General features: G+C 30.4%; 2 protein-coding genes across 2 annotated transcripts; both read right to left on the bottom strand.

The window, feature by feature from the left end:
• Window positions 1-8,428: 8,428 nt before the first annotated feature.
• LOC129003894 (keratin-associated protein 19-3-like) lies at window positions 8,429-11,545 on the bottom strand. Its single transcript, XM_054432231.1, has 2 exons — window positions 11,438-11,545; window positions 8,429-9,009 (listed from the first exon to the last, which is right to left on the bottom strand). Exons 1-2 carry the CDS (start codon window positions 11,460-11,462, stop codon window positions 8,708-8,710), a joined length of 327 nt encoding a protein of 108 aa, XP_054288206.1. The 5' UTR covers window positions 11,463-11,545; the 3' UTR covers window positions 8,429-8,707.
• Window positions 11,546-14,763: 3,218 nt separating this feature from the next.
• On the bottom strand, window positions 14,764-19,050 carry LOC129004404 (uncharacterized). Its single transcript, XM_054432975.1, has 4 exons — window positions 19,000-19,050; window positions 16,900-16,964; window positions 16,572-16,644; window positions 14,764-15,022 (listed from the first exon to the last, which is right to left on the bottom strand). Exons 1-4 carry the CDS (start codon window positions 19,025-19,027, stop codon window positions 14,814-14,816), a joined length of 375 nt encoding a protein of 124 aa, XP_054288950.1. The 5' UTR covers window positions 19,028-19,050; the 3' UTR covers window positions 14,764-14,813.
• Between the last annotated feature and the right edge of the window lie 308 nt (window positions 19,051-19,358).

Genomic DNA, 19,358 nt, shown 5'->3' with positions numbered 1-19,358 from the left:
AAAGTACGGAATTCATACATGCTTTTATTAAATGTGATAAAAGAAATTAAGTGATGACATATAATAAATAGGTTACATACCTTATAAATCCGACAAACAGCTCATTTTAAATTGAAGTCCGTTTACATGTTTCGGCTTGTATCGGCCATTGTCAAAACATCGCAGTTGGATGGTGAAATCCTTGTCATTGTTTCCTACTAAAAGTACATACACAAACACACACACACGGACGGGACGAAAACAATACGAAAACGAATAATACTTTTAACATTAAATTACATAAAATACAGGGGCAGGACGCACGCACACCGTTGTCGCAGACTGAACTAGTTGTGCATTGTCGTCCTTGTCTTATCAGCTGATGTGGACTGCTGACCAATGGGCGTCGAACTCTGCCTTTGTTTTAAGATGTTATTGAAATTGTGATGGGATTTGAATTTAAGTTATTCATTCAGAATTACGCTCTCAATATTTTTGTTCTCATTAACCTGTGCCTTATAAATTTCGAATTCTTCGAGAGGGTTAAGTCTGCTTCCCTTTTTGCAAACATGTAGGATTTCAAGGCCTTTATTAATATCGTTCATGTTATGGTTTTTATCGACCAAATGCTGAGCAAACGATGATTTTTGTTTTGTATTAAGAGGATATGGTCTATGCTCCTTGTATCCAGTATTGAAATCTCTATCTGTCTGTCCGGTATACGTGCTAGGACAACTGGCACAAGCTAATTTATATACCCTACATTTGTCAAATTTGTCACCACATCTGGTTGAATCGTTTAAAATATTTACTGAACGATTAGTTGTTCTGAAGGATAGATTTATACGAGGAGCTAGAATAGAAATTAAATGTTAATAAGTGATGACATTGTAAAGGAGTTCGTAAACAGTATTATTCATTGATGGACGATCATGATCATTGTTGTTGAACAAAATCAAATTTTAATCTGATGTAGTATTGAATACTACTGTGATAAATACATTTATAGATAAATAATACTCTACCAAAAATGTTCCCATTCCCGAAATATCAAACGATGAAGTAGGGTTAAGAATATAAAGCTTAGTGGTACCTAATTGGATTATTACCTATTTTATTTTAATTATTTACTCGATTTACGAGATGGGTTTTTAGTTATTAAAACGCAATAAATTGATGCTCTTATTGTCATCAATATCATATTGCTTGTATTAGATTCTCCCAAAGTAGGTCAAACGTCCGGTTTTGTCTAATCTCAATCTGTAATTGTAGAAGTAAAGTAAATTGGTATGAATGATCAATTGAAAAACAATGGGCTCGTTATAATCATACACTGAATAAGGACGTGTTATTAAACATGGTTTCCTTGACCTCAGCAACAACAAAAAGATATTATTCAAGTTATTTAGATTTAGGATATTACTACGTCACCGTACAACTAACTTTGAAACCAGCTTTTTTGTAGTTTAAAAGGCAATTTGTTTCGTTGCATTGCGACTTCTCCTGTTAAATACTAACGTTATCATTTTGGCAGTAACTGCATTTATTGGGCTCAACTCAAAGTCCGCTGCCGTGTACATTTGAATGATTTTATACATGAGGTAATTAAAAACGTTTTAAATGGATATATTTTAACGAATAAAATGTGATAGTAAAAATATTAGTTTCATTGACTAGTATCAAATAAAAACAGAAAGACTCAATTTCTATTTTGTATATTTTTGTTTTGATCAATTTGGTGAAAAAATGTAGTTTTGTGCTCATCAAAAAAACCTACCATTAGTATTGTAACGGTCTCAACGAATACCATTAAAGTCTCTACTACCTAGAACGTGGTGACTTACAGAAACGGTTTGCGATAGGCATAAATGAAAACTGTTAAGTCTTATGAAGGTTTTTATCTTGTTATAAAACCAATTATTGTTTTGGTATGTGTTTCACGACTCGTAACGAAGGGGTGAGCTGAATTTGACTAAATAAGTCCTTCTATACAAGACCCACACTTATGTTTTAGTAGACCTTACAAACCACACAATATTTTTTTGGCAATAACACACGAGGTCAAACAGTAAAAAAGAAAGTACGGTATATCTATTGTAGTTGTGATAGTTATAATAGTAATAAAATTAAACTTACATAAATAGAAAAAAATCTAAACACTAACCTGTTTAGGAAATAACAGGTTAGCTGATCGATGTGGAAAATTAATCTATTACGATATATTCGATCTATGGAAAACTTATCAAAAGAATTTGGCAAAATACTCTTACTAACACGGTAGCTCTTGATAAAAGACCTAAAACCAAGATATAAACGAAGGAAATATTATATGTTTTGTCTAAATTTTAGATTCTATCTCAGATTCATTTATATTTACTTCAAGTACAACTGCATTTAATTTAACTGAAGTACAAGGCATTTGAGTAAAAAAAAAAATGTCTAGTTAATTAAGAATACGAAGAATAACTTGTTTAAATTTTGCTGGGATGAAAACGAATTATTTCCCAAAGAAATATTAGACTGGAGGGCTTTAACGTTCAAAAACCCGAACGGAAAGTGAGAGTCTGTCACCCAATTAATCTTTGAAATCTTAGAATCATAAAAAAATCATTAATTACTCCAATATTTTTTACTGTTTTGCTTGTCGTCGCAGAAATGTAGTCAGATTATATTTTTAAAAGCAAAGCAATCAAATGCACCATGTATTGTGTTTTGTTGTCCACAGACTACAAATGTCAGGTTATATTTCATATAATGCATAAATTACAGTTTAAGTTTTTGGTAAAAAAAGTTTAAAACAAAACAAAACGTATAAAAAACTGTAGAAATTACATTTTAATGAATATACCTATCTTTATAGAAAGAAAGAATATGTCTTTATACTCTGTCTTTAAAATGAACATTGATTATTTGAAACATAAATTGTATACCACTGTTTAGTGTTTATATGCCACTCAAAGATCCAGTAATAGTAATTATTATAATCTAATTAAGTTAATTGTAAATTAGATTGTCAAATTCTCTAGTCTAGTATTTTATTGTTCTATAAACTGATGCACAGTTACAACGTCAATTGACTTAATGCTAATCATTTAGGATATTGTACTTTTCACGTGTATTAACATCATGTTTGGTTTCCATATAACATAGTTAGTATATAACTTAATAAAAATAAAATTTATTTAGTTGTGCTTACTTAACAATTTACCACAATCAATATACAACGTTATATCATTTGCAATGAATCAGCATGTATTCTCAATCAAGCAGATGGATCCACTAAAAGCTCAAACCTCATAACCTAGTCAGTTTAACTTAATCTGCATATTATTTGCAGGAATCTATTGATTAAATTTATAAATGTTCTGAACTTTCTGCATTATTGTCAAACATTTTTGCGTTTATTATTTTGTTAAATTGTATGAATAAAATAGTATCGAATTCCCTTTTGAATTTCCACCTCAGAATTCTAAAAATATTTTGAATTAATATTTATTATTGTGTCGAAACGTAATATGTGTTGCTTTTAAAATAGCGGTAGTATTAGTTCGTATGCATCAGCCATAAAGAAGTAAATAATTTTTGGTAATAATTAGGCCTATATAAGTTCTAATTATGTTAACGAGCTACAAAAAATTGTATCACAAAAATCTGAAGCTTGCTGGTAAGAATATAACGGAAGATGAGGAGCTTCTTGATTGTTTTAATAATTTCCCAGTTGCCCTTGATAATTTCTTAGGCTTATAATACGTTACCCTAACTGGAGTTACTAGTCTTTGAGCAACGATACGAATTTATGCAAACCCACCTTAGTCACCGTCTCAAATAACTATTGATAATTATATAAAATGGAAAAGTGCAATATTAAATATAGACAAATAATTGCCTGTGTAATTACTAAAGATTTCCTACCAATAATTATCCAGGTTGTCTTGGGTTTAAATAATATTCCTAAAAGGAACAAGCCAAAAATGGCTGGTATGAATAATGGTCCTCCATGTTCATCAAGCCCATGAAACTGGAGTTTGAGAAGGTAACCGACAATTATTTTAGAATTAAGTATTTTATTTTGGAAAGGAATAGAGTTGGCATCTTACATTTTGATGTGGTTTGGTAGTTTCTTAATAGTTGGCTGTCAGTTTATATAAATACTGTTCTACATATTTACGCTACCTAAAAATTTGTATATATATCATAATAATGATTGAAAGAACACACTATTAGACATAATTAAATAGATGAACCAAATGAAGAGACAGCTTCTTTTAAATAATTGGATTTAGATTTAGATTGCATCAATAAAGGAGTCCCAAAAATAAACGTTCAAGGTATATTTGGTATATTTTGAATAATATACTGAATACCAAAATGATAATAAGTATTAGGTTTAATATTATATGATTTATAAAAAAATCGGCCTTGGTTTTACAAATACTCCTCCTGAACGGCTGAAGCAATCAGTACGCAGTTTAGCACAGTCAGAGTAACCAAACTTGAAAAGGTATAAATCTGAAATGGTACAAATCGGACTTTGATCATGACTTTGATCATGGCTTTGATCTACGTAAATTCAGACTCTAGGAAATTTAAGATGGGCCCAATGGCTTGTTAAGTCGCCATGATGGGTCTTTACGATAGCAAAAAATCTGTAAACAAAAGATTCGTAACATAAAACCAAAACATTTATACAAATTTACACATCACAAATGCGGAGCAAAAGGGAAGAACGGTCACATTAATACCATTAAGCATAATTTAATACAAAATTAATAACCAATTAGGACTATGTGCCATTGACTTTGGATACTACAAATAGACATTCCATTATTTAGAATCAACTATAACATAGACTTTGAATACTGAAAGTAGACATCTCATTTATGTGAAACAGATGTACCATTGACTTTGGAAGACTCATTCATGTGAACCCATTTCTCAGAAGTATTAGATTATTATGCTTGCTCCGCTCAATGTTGCAAGCAGACGACTGCATTGGACACCTAGTAATGAACATTATTTGCTAGTACAAAGGTAATATCTTATCTTAGACGATTAACTAAAATAACAACTATATAAAGACAATATTGTGATCCAGACTGAGCTTAGTAGGCCAAGTTACTTTGCTCGAACACAAACATTCCTCCATCTTTGTGTCAGTAAGTGATAATAGCAAATATGGGTTGCATAATGAATATTTACAAACAATGCTGGTGAGACCTTAGGCAGCATATCTTAAAGGTCATCTTGTGCGCTTGCTTGTGGCAAACACTGTCAACAATCTAAACTTCACTATGAAATAGTTTAGAGTTTTCAGCCATATCGTCGACAAATTGTTTTGTGTGATGGGAAACAGTAGTTTCGTTCGCTGTAATTCCAGAGTGAGTCGCAGAAGCATTTACACATTCTTCTATTTTATAAATGAATACTTAAGGTGTATCAGGTTGGACTTTGCTATTCACTTCTTATTGACTTTCGTGTTAAAAGGATAACGCGAGTACATCACTCAAAAGTGTGTTAAGATTTCCTAGAGGCTCAAGATTTCCTCTGTTCTTTGCAATGAAGTGGTCAGTGAAGGTTTGGTGATCAGATTGACGTTACGTTCTACAGCAATTAGTGAAGTGTGGTGTTTGAAGTGATTACGCGTATGCAGTTAATCCTTATGGAATATAAGTGAGATGACTCGACAAAACAGTACTGCTATAAATTTGTTTTACTTAAAAATATGATTCTTGACCTTTTAACTCTGAGTTATATAAAATGTAAATATATGTTATTTTTAATAGATATTGGCATTTTCTTGTTAACCTTGTAGTTAGAGTAAATAACATTATTAGATGGAGTGATACAATTTCTCTGTATAACTTAAATGATCATTTAAAACAAAATAACTAGGGTTTGCCTGATTGCAAGAAAAGACTCAAGGGTTTTCGATGGTGTACAATTAAGGGAAAACGTTTACTTGATAATGCTTTAATTTATGAAAATATAGTGGGTGATATATTGCCTAAACTTTATTTAATGTAATGAAAAAAGAGGTAAAATTTTTATACATTAAATTAACTACCTTAAATATTATTGATAATGCCCTTTAAAAGCAAACGACAGAAAATAAGTTGCTGAAAAATTAATGTTGTTTAGACATTTTCCCTTTACTTTTCTTCAAGAATCTTAGAAGTCAGTTAAAATGTTATACGACATATTAAAGAAGTTTTAGAAAAATCCTCTATAATGTTTAAAAAAATCTGTTCAAAATATTAACTTTTAGCTACATGATGGTGTATTTTTAATGGGTTTTAGCCAATACAAAAATAAAAATCACACCTAAATACGAGACGAGCTACTTGCTCAAATGGATAAAAAACACCCAGTTGTTTCTGAATTTTGAAATCAACAACCAAGTCTTTTATCCTAAATGATTCTATTAAAAGCTTTCAGATATTAAAGCCACAAATGTCTTATAATTAATTTGATTTTTATTATTTTAACGTAATAATATTAACCATCTCATAGGCGTGCAATGTCAGTATAACTAAAGTGAATATGTTGAACAGTTATTCAATACACAAAATAAAAATTACCTCTTTGTGACAATGTTTATTACAACGGAATAAAATTATTTAACAAACTACCAACTGATATTCAAAATTTTTAATTAAAAGAATACAAAAGAAAATTAAAATAAATCCTTACTGAAAATCCAATCTACTCTATTGAAGACTTCAATAAAAAATGCATCAAAATTTAAAGAGTTTGATTTAATAGCATACCTAATTGTACTGTCGATACAATTTATATTGTCAAGACAATAAAGTATTTATTTATTTATTTAAAGCTAAGCTCATTTGATAAATACACGGTTATCTGTGTAAATCATTTGCATTTAGTCATTCTTTAACTATTTGTTGACAGTGTCTAATTTGACAAGTTTAAAGGATCATCTATAGAGTAGGGTACTCGCAACAACAAGTTACACGAGAAATAGTTTTACGAAGTGTATGTGTCATGAGGACAGTAACAAGCACCTTATTTTGATACGAAGTTAATTAAGAACTTAAAATAACCATACCTAGCGATGTCCCTTGCAGAATGGCAGTTTTGATTTAAGTTTGTCCAAAGGTTTAATTGGATTTAACTGGAGCTTGATAACCACCTATTAAGTCTTAGCATAGTATATGCATACATACTAATCCAGGAAAAAGCTTTGTTTGAAAAATATCAACTCACCAAAATATACACATATTCTTTGTAAAAAGAAAACTTTACTAAACATCTTTAAAAGATTATACAAGTTGTGGAGGAAACCATTATTCAATCATTAAATTCTAATAAGATATCAAAGTATGTGTTTCCTATTTTAAGGAGCTTAGATATTACTTTTAACACTATCCAGATACAGGGTGATTGATATAAGTGTGCCAGCCGTTTTATTCGAAAACCATAAGAAAAATCAAAAAAAGTTAAACGGTAAGTGCCTTGGATTTTTTATTTTAAAGATTGTAGTCGAGTCGAGAAAATTATTTTAGCCGCTATTTTTACAATATGGCCGCCAACTTTGATTTTTCTTAAGGTATTTTATGATGTATTCCGGTAGAAAATGTAATTTAAAGACGATTTTATTCTTGTGATTTTTTTATAAACCTAACCGTTTCAAAGATAATAATGGTTAAAGTTTTGAAATTTCGGCATGAGAAAGAGTTTCGATAAAGGCCTAAAAGCAAGCATGCCAGCTGTTTTATTGGAAAAGTATTCAAAATCTCACAACTTAAACCATTTTTATTGAAACTGTTAGGTTTATGAAAAAAACTACACGAATAAAATCGTCTTAAAATTACATTTTCTACCATTATACATAATAAAATACAGGGTGTTCTATTAATTAAAATCAAAGTTGGCGGCCATATTTGAAAAAAGGTGGCTTAAATATTTTTTCTACTCGATTAAAATTTTTAAAATAAAAATCCAAGGCTTTTACCATTTATTTTTTTTATATCTCTTATGGTTTTCGAATAAAACGGCCGGCACACTTATATTAATCACCCTGTATTTACATCTTCCCTTCAACGTGTTACTTTTGAATAAAGGTTTACTATAGAGTAAACTTTTATTCAAAAGAAAATTAGAAAGGCTATACAGCCTATTAAATCCTGATCCAATAATCAATAGTATCAAAGAAAGTAAAAACACACCCGTTACCCAACATAGGACGTTTAACTAGTAGGCCTACCGTAGCTAACGAAAACCAGTCATAACCCTACTTATTTCCCTTGCTTACAAACAAGGGTAGAAAAGACAACAAATATTAGCAAGGCAGAGTGGTAACCATTACAAAAAATAAATATTTAATCATTTTCCAACAGCTACATTCTGATTTAAGTAACTTGCAGCGAATCTACTACATGCATAAAAGACTTGATAAAAAGCGTCTATAAAAAGGTAATGAAATACAAAATGAGGTTTAAAGTTTTATACAAAGTAACAAAGTCACATGCGTAACACATATAAAATATCATGGTTGTTCCTTACATGTTTTCCTGTTTTGTAATAGGAGGGTTGTTCTGGTGGAATTAGAGAGTGATTAGGGAACAACAATTGAGTTTTTAGTGGATCAACAATTGCAGTTTTTAGCAGATCGCCAATTGCAGTTTTTAGAAGAGGATCAACAATTGTAGTTTTTAACAGATCAACAATTGTAGTTTTTAGCAGATCAGCAATTGTAGTTTTTAGCAGATCAGCAATTGCATCCGTACTTCCCGTAGCCGTCACAGCCGCAGCCGTCGTGGCCAAAGACTCCTCCAGGGACCCTCGTCTCGAAGCCGTAGCTGCGGCCTTCACCGTATCCTCCGTAGCCCAGAGGGTAGTAAGGGAAGCCCTGGCCCACTCCGTAGCCACCGTAAGCTGCGGCGGGACCTCCACCGACGTTACCGTAGTAGTCTGTGAACGGCAAGGCGCCCGCGAACAGGTATCCAGGGTGGGTGTAGTCGTACAGAACCTGGGCCTCGCATACTGCGGAGAGGTAGGCGGCTAGGGCGACTAGAACAGAAAATTATATTTATACGTTTTGAAGATAATTGTGGATGATTGAAAATAAAGCTTACTCCGAAGATATATTTGAAGTTTCCTATGTGAATCTCTTGTTGAAGTGTACAATAAACAATGATATTTAGGTACAAAACCTTTTATCGTAGGGATAAAAATCCACAACAGGGCTCCATAGATGTACGCTTTAAAAAAATTTAATGTACGTTGTTATAATGAAACAGAAATGTGTTAAAGGGAGTCCAACATAAAAAGGGTTGTCTTTTAATTAATTTTCAAACTTTTGTATAATTTGTAAATTTAAAACTTTCTGAACGTTTGATACCAAGATTATCAAGGTTAAAAATGAAATTATTAACAATTTATTTAAATTTAAATATATCATTTATAGTATAACCTACTAAGTATTTTTAAATTTTTTATGTTATCTTTGACTATTGATACAACAACTGTATTAAATTCTGTATCCAATAGTCAATGATATTATGTAGTGTTTTGGCTTTTAACATATATTTATAAAACACGATATTCCTATTTTCACCAACATAAAAACAAAAGTCTGTGTCCTCCTCAACAGTAGGGATTGCAATTGGCAATAGGGCTCCATAGATTTAGTCTTTGCTTAATAAATTGTACGTTGCTAATGAAACAGAAGAAATGAGGTCAATCAACCTATCAACGGTTACTTCTTTCGTTTATTTTAGTCTGAAATTCTTGAATTTGTATACATTTGAAATATGTTTTGTCTTAGCAATTAAATTGTAAAGATTAAAAGCAAATATGAAATGAATGATCCTGACTTAGGTGATGTTGCCTGGGAAGAAATACACTCCGTAGAAAACCATTTTATATGACCAAACCCTCCTTGTATGAGGTCACCCCAAAATTAAATTAAAAGAAAATAGACAGGGGAAGCTAGAGGCTGCATTTCTACCCACGAAAATAAAGTTGAAATGTAACATACTTTGAAATGTTCAAGCCGTATACCTTCCGTAACTTTTATTTTAGGTCACTTGTATAACTTGTTGAGGCAATTCAAAAGGAGTCACTTGAGTAGAATTATCTTTACAATATGTGAGAAAATGCACAAAACTCTGTTTTTGTCTAGAAATCTAGTTTCATTATGTTTAACGTCGTGATTGAAATGTAAATTCCAAGACCAAAAGTAGGAAAACTACTCGGCTCTTCTGTCAACCCGCCCGTACGACCAAAATTCTATTATATTAAGTATATGTGCTAATTTGTAATAGCTATATTAATAAATCTAATTCATACCTTTCTTATATGACATGTATTTTTTTATTTGTGCTGTTAGAGTTTTACAATTCTAATTTATAATATTTTTCTTTTGTTTGAATTAAGAATTCTAAAAGACAACTGATCCTCGCAACATAAAAATATTTATGAACCATAATGACATCACACAATAATAACTACTAACAAAACTATTTAAATTGTGTTGTTTGATCATATAAATATATTTGAACCTTTATATTCATGGTAAAGTAAACCTTGATAGATCAAGGTTAAGATCTAGAGATCTTAACAAACATAACAAATGTTGATCTTCATATAGTAATTTATTGGAAATACTCAAAATATATCTTAAATGTAGTCTAGTAATGAAGGTTTAAGTTCAAGCTAACCTAGTGTTTTACAAATATAAGTAATTCAACTAAGTAGCCTATTTCAATTTGACAAGATACCAAGTTTGAGGTACGTTATTAACGGTAGAAAGTGACTTTGGTTTTGAGATATGTAGACCATTAATACAAATTATTATATTTAGTTATATATTACGTGTGTTAAAAAAGGAATAATTTAGTAGACTAAATGTTTGCTTTTCATTTATACAATTTAATAACTCTTCGGGAACGAAATACTAGTAAATATGTGGAAGTTTAAACTATGATAATTAATGTATTTAAGATCTCGTATACCTTACCTCTTACATCAAAGTCAAATTAAATTGCATAAGAAATTTAGGCACTCTTGTTAAACTAATGTTATTTAAATACGGAATTTAGGGGGGCATTTTTTAAATACCATAGCCAAGCAAAGTGGAAGTAGAGTATGCAGCCAAAAAGAAGGTTAGTTTTATTTGAAAGCACTCATTTATTGTAGATAGGATATTAAACATTACACTTTATAGTTTTATAAAATGTGTATTAGGTTATATAGCTTACGAAAATATTAATATTTCAGCTTCTTAATCAAAGTCATTTTTTTTAACTTACAAAATAAAATATTTGATCAAAGCATATTTGTGTAACACAAGATATGCTCGGATATATATCGCTTTATATAAATCTGAAACAAACGTAGAAAACACCTAAAACTTTCAAAATCCATTATAAATTAAGAAAACAGACATATGTTCCAGATAATCTATGTATCGTTGAAATGTCGGTAATTCACTTACCAGTAAGAGCTAACGTGAACCTCATGTTTCTATCCCAACCAACCTTCTCAATAAAACATTCGCTATCTCATGTTTACAATATTGTCAACCTTTGTTATCACAGAGTTCTCCTGTGTAACAAGCACAACTTAATGTCAAACCCAACTGGTTTTCACAAGAAAAAAGAAAAAAAAACTCGTTTGACCTATATTTGTGCAATTATTCCTTAGGACAAGACAAACACATTTCACCATAGGAACATGGGTCTGTGGTGTCTTGTTTACCGTCGGCATTTATGTGTTTTTTACATAAACATTAATAACTCCTAAACGGTTTGAGATACAGCTTTGATATTTTGCAAAAATGTTGTTTAGCATTTGATTTGAACAAAGACGAGTATAATTAATTAAGACAATGTGTACAAATTCATAAATTCACTACAATACTTAGAGGCAAAAATTACTTACTAGAATTACATTTAAAACTGTTCAAGGTCAACTATTAAGTTATTATATATCTCTTATGATATTTGTAAAACATACATCGGATTAATTAATTAAACATACAACTGATTAATTAATTAAACATACAATAATTGATTAATGATGAAAGGGTTTTGGTGACATACTTATATCACATACAATATCTTCAAACAGATTTATGAGCACGTTATTTGGTGGTCAAAGCATATCACGTTAAAAATAGAATAAGTCACAAAATTTCCAATCACATCCATAAAAATAATAGCATACATTAATAAAATGTAAAATTAGTCAAATAAGTTAGTCGTAGGTAAGTCGTAACTTAACTTAGATTTTTTAAACCTTTTAATCAATTGTTGAAAACCCCTACCTTTCAGTTGTGTCTAAAACCCCACTTATCTTCTGGTAAGGAATTCACAATAAGTTGCTTGGAAAGACTTTTAATTTGGAGTCTTCCGCAGTGACGTAGGTTCTATTGTATTCTCTGTAATTTAATCAGCTTTTGGTTTCATTCCCGATTAAACGATTTCTATTTGGGGACTTTTGTGGTTTATAGTTCGAAGCAGAGAAATACAATACACCAAATTCGCCTATTGGGTCTGGTGATGATTGGATTGTCCAATCGATCACCACTTACCATCTTTTATGGATTTAGAAACTTGTGCGTCAACATTATAAGTGTAAATACATTATTACAAGTGTTATTTGAAGTGTTTTTGTACTTTCAAATAAAATTGAGTTAGAATGAAGGATTGGGAATGTTCTTATTGAACCGAATTGAACAATATTGCGATGTATAATGATATTATAATTAATTTTAATAATATAATAATAATAATTATATAATAATAGTAATAATATAATATAAAATAATATAATTAATTTGTATTTATATTATTTTTTAAGTACGTTGAAAGAAGGTAGCTTAAACTATCAGATTTGCTGTTGATTTGGAAAATAAATTGAATTTTTTAATTGTTAATGCAATAAAACTGTATTCCCAAATAAATGTAAAAAGTTATTACACGAATTGTGTAGCTTGAAAATAGTAAATGTAAATATTTTAGGTTTGAGGATAAGTTTGTGATCCTGGCAAAGTAATACATCCAAGATAAAACACATTTCTTTGTCTTCCAGTGAAAGAGGATTCCGAAATATATACCGTGTTGGGGCCTTCATAAGACTTTCTTATTGTATTCCCCGAGGAGGTCCGGCCTGTGGGACTGCTGTGGCTTCAATATTACTTTGTCAGCTTTCTCAAAACAAACTTTAAATATGTTATTTTAGAAATTTGTATCTCACAAAAACAAACTTTTTACCGCATTAGTTGATTAAAATCTTGTATAAATAACATCTAATTGAAGGGATAAATTATTTTTAGTTTTTTGTTGAATATTAGGAGAGTTTTAGCATGTTGGTTAGGGAAGTTTTAATGATATATTAAAAATTAACAAGAAATGTGAAACTTGAATTGGACCTGAAAATGTCTTCTGATGGGGGAATAGGAGACTGAGTAGTTTTAGGCCTACCGTTGGGTGTGATTTAGGTTGAAATTAATTATTGCACATGCAAAAGAAGTTTTTATATAAGTTTGCGATTTTTTCCCTATACAAGATAACAGCTTAATTATAATGTACAGTTTACAATTTATTTTCTTAAAAATTTGTCTAAATATTGAGCATATATAGTAATTGTAAATAGATTGTAGTTGTAATTTTGTTATTAATTGATTGTATATATTGTTCATTATTTAATTTATTTGAAATCTAGCTGTCTTGATTGTTATTATTAACTAACATTGTAAAAATGGTGGAACCGTTGATAATAAATAAATAAATAAATACAATGCCGTCAATATATTTTGCTTATTAATTGCATTGGCAATATTTCATAAGCAGTATGGCAGTACTCTAATTAAGATCATGTTTACATGTCAGTACTATTTCAGAATAAAGGTATTAACAGTATAAAGTAAAGTATGATTAAGATAATTTGGTAGTGCAAGGTTAGTTGAGTAAATTTCCACTAATCCAAAAAAATGATCAAAAGAATAGATTGTAAATAAATACTTGTAAAAAGTAAATAGCCTGGAATTTTGTATATATAAAAAGTTATTCGTGATGATCAAGCCTAATTACAAAATATTTTATGGCTTCGTATATTACAGAAGAAAATAAGATAAATAGTGTTGCCTGCATTATAACTAGTTTTTAAACATAGTGTAGTTACATAAAAAATCTTCATGGATAGGCTTCCACGGTCGGCACTTATATATACTGTATACAGTCTTGGTCTTCGGGGTTCTGTACATAGTGTACATAACCTAAGGACGCGGTCGAACCCCGAAGACCAAGACTGTATAATAATAAATTATAACTTCTATTTGATTCTATTGGTTCTTGAAGGGGAATTTCATAGTTTGTTTTGTAATCTGTACCTAATGTTTATTAGTAAAATTAATAAACATAGCGCCATCATGTGTAATGTCTGAGCTTCATAAATTCATATTTATTTCAATTGTCAAACGAATCGCTTAAACAATCACATGTATTTGAAGAGTAATCGAAGTGTATATTTGAATAATATAATTTAAGTAATCAAACTAGCAAAAGTTGTAACAGAATTAATCACTTGTATGCTTATGGTTAAGGAGTAGATTGTTAGCGTAGAAGAGGAGAATATTTAAATCAACTGTTTGTAAAAAAATAAACTATTCCTTGATCCTTTACATGTATTGACGTACTTTTAATCAGGTAATAGCACATGCGTGCACTACCTCATTTTACTTACCATACATAATTTTATCACTATAGATCATGAACAGAAAAATAATAAATATTGGGGAAAAACCAATACCATAGAAAATAAAAAAGAGGCAAATGTTTATTTAATAAATAAAGTCATCGAATAGTTATTTAGAAGCCAGCAAAGAAGAACGGAGAGTAGGGTACTCTTCCAACACCGTACTCGGTACCGACGAAGTTGTTGCCAAAGGCTGTGGAGCCACCGACGTAGCCAGAGATGGGGTCATAACGAGCCTCATAGCCAGGAACTCCAGACTCCGTGTAGCCGTAGTTGTTGAAGTCGTAGGGGTACGGGTACACAAACTCATCTCTGATGGGAACTGGAACAAAACATAGGTTAGACAATATTTTTAAACCCCACTTTTCCATCGTACGATGCTAAGTTCCAGCCCATAACAGTTTTAACGCTAGGAGATGGTAGTGGTATTATCACTTGGATAAATTCTATTGGTGATTGGTGGGGATTGTGCCCGGGACCTGGCGGACTGAAGTCCCATGCTCTGCCACTAGATCAACCTGCCCTCCCATTATACACTAATTGAAACTACCCCTCTTCAGATCCATTGAAGTACAGTTATGGAAGTAAATATCTAAGTACGTACATTGTTTTACATGAGTTTTTTTATTAGGATAAAGCCATAATATATTTATTACCAAAATGCACCTTACCGAAAAGCTTATTTTAGTAAATGTTTGTTCTACAAACCATGCATCCACTAACTAGAGGTATAACACGTATATAGAAATATACTGAGCACTGTTTAAAGATCCTACCTTCTCCTATCCAAATGTTGCAGAGAACCCAAGCCCAAAATAGTGAGCCACCTACTGAAGTGTCAAGATCTAATCGTCACATTTATTAGTCGGACCAGATATTCAAATGATGTATCTTGATTTAAGAAAAGCCGTTAAAATTATGGTTAAGTACTTTAAGTATGTTGTCAGATTATTTTGGCACTAATAAAATGTTCTTTGGTTTTTCAAATATGCCTACACTTGTATGGTCATGATTACAAAGTAAAGTCTTAAAGTTAAACCATCTAACCGTCTAACTTCATAAGAAGAAATACATATATCTTTACTTTCTTCTTGTAGGTAAAATAATCTTTCTAATGTGCTTAACCCTCGAAAAAGTCTAAATTTAAGCCGTTCGATGCTTGTACCTAGTTTCATTTAATAGAACTTTATACATTTTTAACAAAAGATAGGAAGCTTGCTTAGCTGTTTGAGAAAAAAAAACTATAAAATTATTTGATACATTTACAAATAGTTAACTCTAAAAACTTCTTCAAACAACTTGTTGCTCACGATGGAGAAATAATTAAACAGTAGTGGAGGATTTAATCTATCGAAAACCTCGGTAAAAAATAAATTAATTACTAATTTTGACGTAATATCGTCTTAATATACGGTTGGATTTCAGAAAGGTCAACATACGAAACTACAGCAGGGGCAGGCCTATTAATTATAAATTTGTACATCTGTTAGGACTAGACCAAAAGAAGTTAATAAAAACATGTATTGTATTCCACAGATGAATGAGGATAAAAGTGACAAGATGTATTTATTTATGTTTTATTTGTTTTAAGATGAATTTTAAATCACAAAATATCTGTTAGATGATTTTCTTAATCGTTCAAAAATTACCAACGTGAACATAGTATTCTCGTTTATCATTTGCATACCGAAAATATTTTGATTGGTGCTTTTTAAGATAAATTAAACATTTAGTTACATTAAACGTTATAGCAAGTAAATTTATATTTTAAATAGTAAAAAAATTTCTATTGTTTGAGGTATTTATCAAGTTTTAAACCTCTTTAAAAGTTTAGTTGATGAGTATTAAAGTTAATTTATAAATAAACTCACCGATTTCCACACATCTGCTCTCTCGACCGCATGTGTAACCAGGACAACATGTGCCCTCGGGCTCAGCGCTGCACTGAAACATGGTGTTAAGATCATAATACATTTAACAACTTTATAATTCGTAATAAAACTAACGGAAGAAAACTCATCATCTTAATACTAGACCCTTAAAAAAATGTTGGTTGAAGTGATATTATTCTGGCGAAAAAATAAAACTTAAAATGTATGTTTTATAAAAAGTACATTAAACTATTAACTGTTGTTTTTTTAATAAAATATGTTTCTTAAACGAAATCATTGAAAAAATATCAACAGATAAGCAACTTACCTTACATCCTCCCAGACCACAGTGAGCTTCAGCTACTTTGACAGTGTAACGTGCGGAGAAGGCAACTGGAAAAATATCATAATCAATAATAAAAAAAAAATATATACATATATATATATATATTGATCCAATTTATCAATACATTAGTTATACATAGAATCGATTTTGTTTTTAATTTATTCATTATTAAGAGATACAATATTAAATAAATATTATCATTTATCATCATGAAGTAATTTTCAGCATCAAAACATATGTATTTCATAGTTAATGAAACACGCTCTACATACACACTGTTACTCGATTTTACAGTATAAACACATAACCCTCAAGAAACCGGTTAAGCCAAGTCTGGACTGATCGATTTGACGAATTTGGTATAAGCCCTATGGAAAATGGTTGAATAATTTTAAAGCAAACTTATATACAATATTCAAGTTTGATAGCTAATGCTCAAAGCTAATGGACCAATAAAATAACTCTTGGAAAAATGAGAAAACACTTTTAAGACTATTTATTCACTGAGAAATGTTTGACCACATCTGCTGTCTATACTTACTTATTAGGAAATAAAACTAGTAAATTTACTGTTATTAGAATATTGTATACTTTGTTCTACGAGCTTTTTACTTTTAAAAACTAAGTTAATTAGATACAATGTTGGAGTAAGGTCTTTTTAGAATCCATCACGGAAAAATACCACTTTACAGTTTTCATGGTGTTTCACGCCACTACTGAAAAAATAATTGTTTAGCATGTGACCTATATTATTTGGTTAAATGGTTTTTGTTTCCCCAAAAAATAGCACCAATTCCAATAATGGCCATTTATTTAGACTTTTCATAAAAGTACAATACAAGCAATAAGAACAGAGCACGTATTGGACTCGCTATAACAACTCAGAGAAATATTGCAGAAACAGTTGTTTCTAACGAACTTGTGTTTTGTTCTTTGAAATATCCTATATTCATCCAAAGATAAACGAGGAAATATATTTTATTGATATAGGACATTAGTGTAATACATTATTGTTTGTCCAAATTGAAGTATAAACTTTAGTTAATGTATTCAAATTATAACGTAAAATTACGTTCATTTAATGTATTTTTATTTTAACTATAGTGGAAACCAACCTGGCTTAAATTTTTTATTGGTAAAGTTATGCTGTTGGATATCATTTCTTTTTAGGATCAAGTAAAATGGTAACTAAATCTTATCCTGAGCAAATGCAGCTTTATTTTGACAACTAATTGATTAACATAATAACCAAGTTAACATACAGCAACGATGTTTAATGTTACTTTATATCTAATAACTAAGTTGTATATTGTACTATTTTAAGGCATTTTGTTGTCAATATTTAAATATTTTATCGCTCAAAAGTTTTGCAAATATTTAAATGATACTAAAAATATGACAAAACCCCGTTAAGTTTACTAGGATATGAACAATATGCATTAAACATTACTTTATGTATCGGTAAATGCTTTAATATTTACTTTGAACTGCTTACAAACATTATTTATATTTTACTTCTTAAATTTCTAATAAAAGTAAGATCTATTATAGTAAAATTATCCCTTTAAAACTCTCAACTAGTTTTCTTGTAAGTCTGTGGGGAAAAAATTATTGAATAAAGACAGTTAAATACAAAAACAAACTACAATACGCTTCCAAATAACATGTTCAGCTTGATGCTGAACTTCAGCTTATGTGAAATTTATAGTCAGACTAATTTAAAATAACACTGTCCAGTAAAGATTTTATAAAAGAGGGATTTTTAATGTAACGAAGAATGAAGTAAACAAAAAGATAAACAATAGTGTACTAGTCAATTCAATCATTAGTTGCTACTATACCTAGCAAATCATTTTAAACAAAATTATCCAATTCAAGAAGTTAAAGGCGTCAATCGCATCTTTAATAGTTGTATTCACATCAAAACTACCTCCATCTAAGATTTTGTTACTTACTGTCCCGTTATAATTTTCATTGTCATACTGGGTACCACTTGCTCACTCATACCATATTAGTATACCACTTGCTCTGACCATTATACCACCCAAACCAGCAGTAATCCAAATCACAGTAACAACTCACCAATTAACAATAACACGGAGGTCTTCATGATGGAAGTTCTACCGTAATAAACCACTAGTAAACACTACTATCAGACCGAGAGAATGTTTGCTCGCGATATATACGTACGGTAGGTACACTGGTTATTGTAACCATCAACTCATGCTGTACATAGCTAATGTAAAACACTTCAGTAGAAAATGCAAGGTTCATTTGTGCAACGGAATCCGTACAAAAATACAAGGCGTTTTTTTTTTAACGCACCCAAATTACAAATACTGCAAGCCACTGCTTAGCGAAAACATGCTCATATGTTGCTATCCCTGTTTTTTTTTCTACCTCATTGTTGATCAATTCCATTGCTGCATAGTTATCTATGA

Source organism: Macrosteles quadrilineatus, unplaced genomic scaffold, assembly GCF_028750875.1.
Source record: "Macrosteles quadrilineatus isolate MER2022 unplaced genomic scaffold, UCM_ALF_1.0 Scaffold_9__3_contigs__length_116548681, whole genome shotgun sequence".
Classification (NCBI taxonomy): Eukaryota; Metazoa; Arthropoda; class Insecta; order Hemiptera; family Cicadellidae; genus Macrosteles; species Macrosteles quadrilineatus.
Note: the sequence above shows the minus strand (reverse complement) of the source record. Positions and strands in the feature narration are given on the sequence as shown.

What these genes read in the sequence shown, in the direction of transcription:
- LOC129003894 (XM_054432231.1), bottom strand. Translation starts at nt 11,462, where the DNA reads ATGAGGTTCACGTTAGCTCTTACTG. An exon ending in GTTCACGTTAGCTCTTACTG is followed by an intron (nt 9,010 to 11,437) that starts GTAAGTGAATTA and finishes TTTCTGTTCTAG; the next exon opens with TCGCCCTAGCCGCCTACCTC.
- LOC129004404 (XM_054432975.1), bottom strand. Translation starts at nt 19,027, where the DNA reads ATGAAGACCTCCGTGTTATTGTTAATTG. An exon ending in CTCCGTGTTATTGTTAATTG is followed by an intron (nt 16,965 to 18,999) that starts GTGAGTTGTTAC and finishes ATATTTTTCCAG; the next exon opens with TTGCCTTCTCCGCACGTTAC. An exon ending in GTGGTCTGGGAGGATGTAAG is followed by an intron (nt 16,645 to 16,899) that starts GTAAGTTGCTTA and finishes ACCATGTTTCAG; the next exon opens with TGCAGCGCTGAGCCCGAGGG.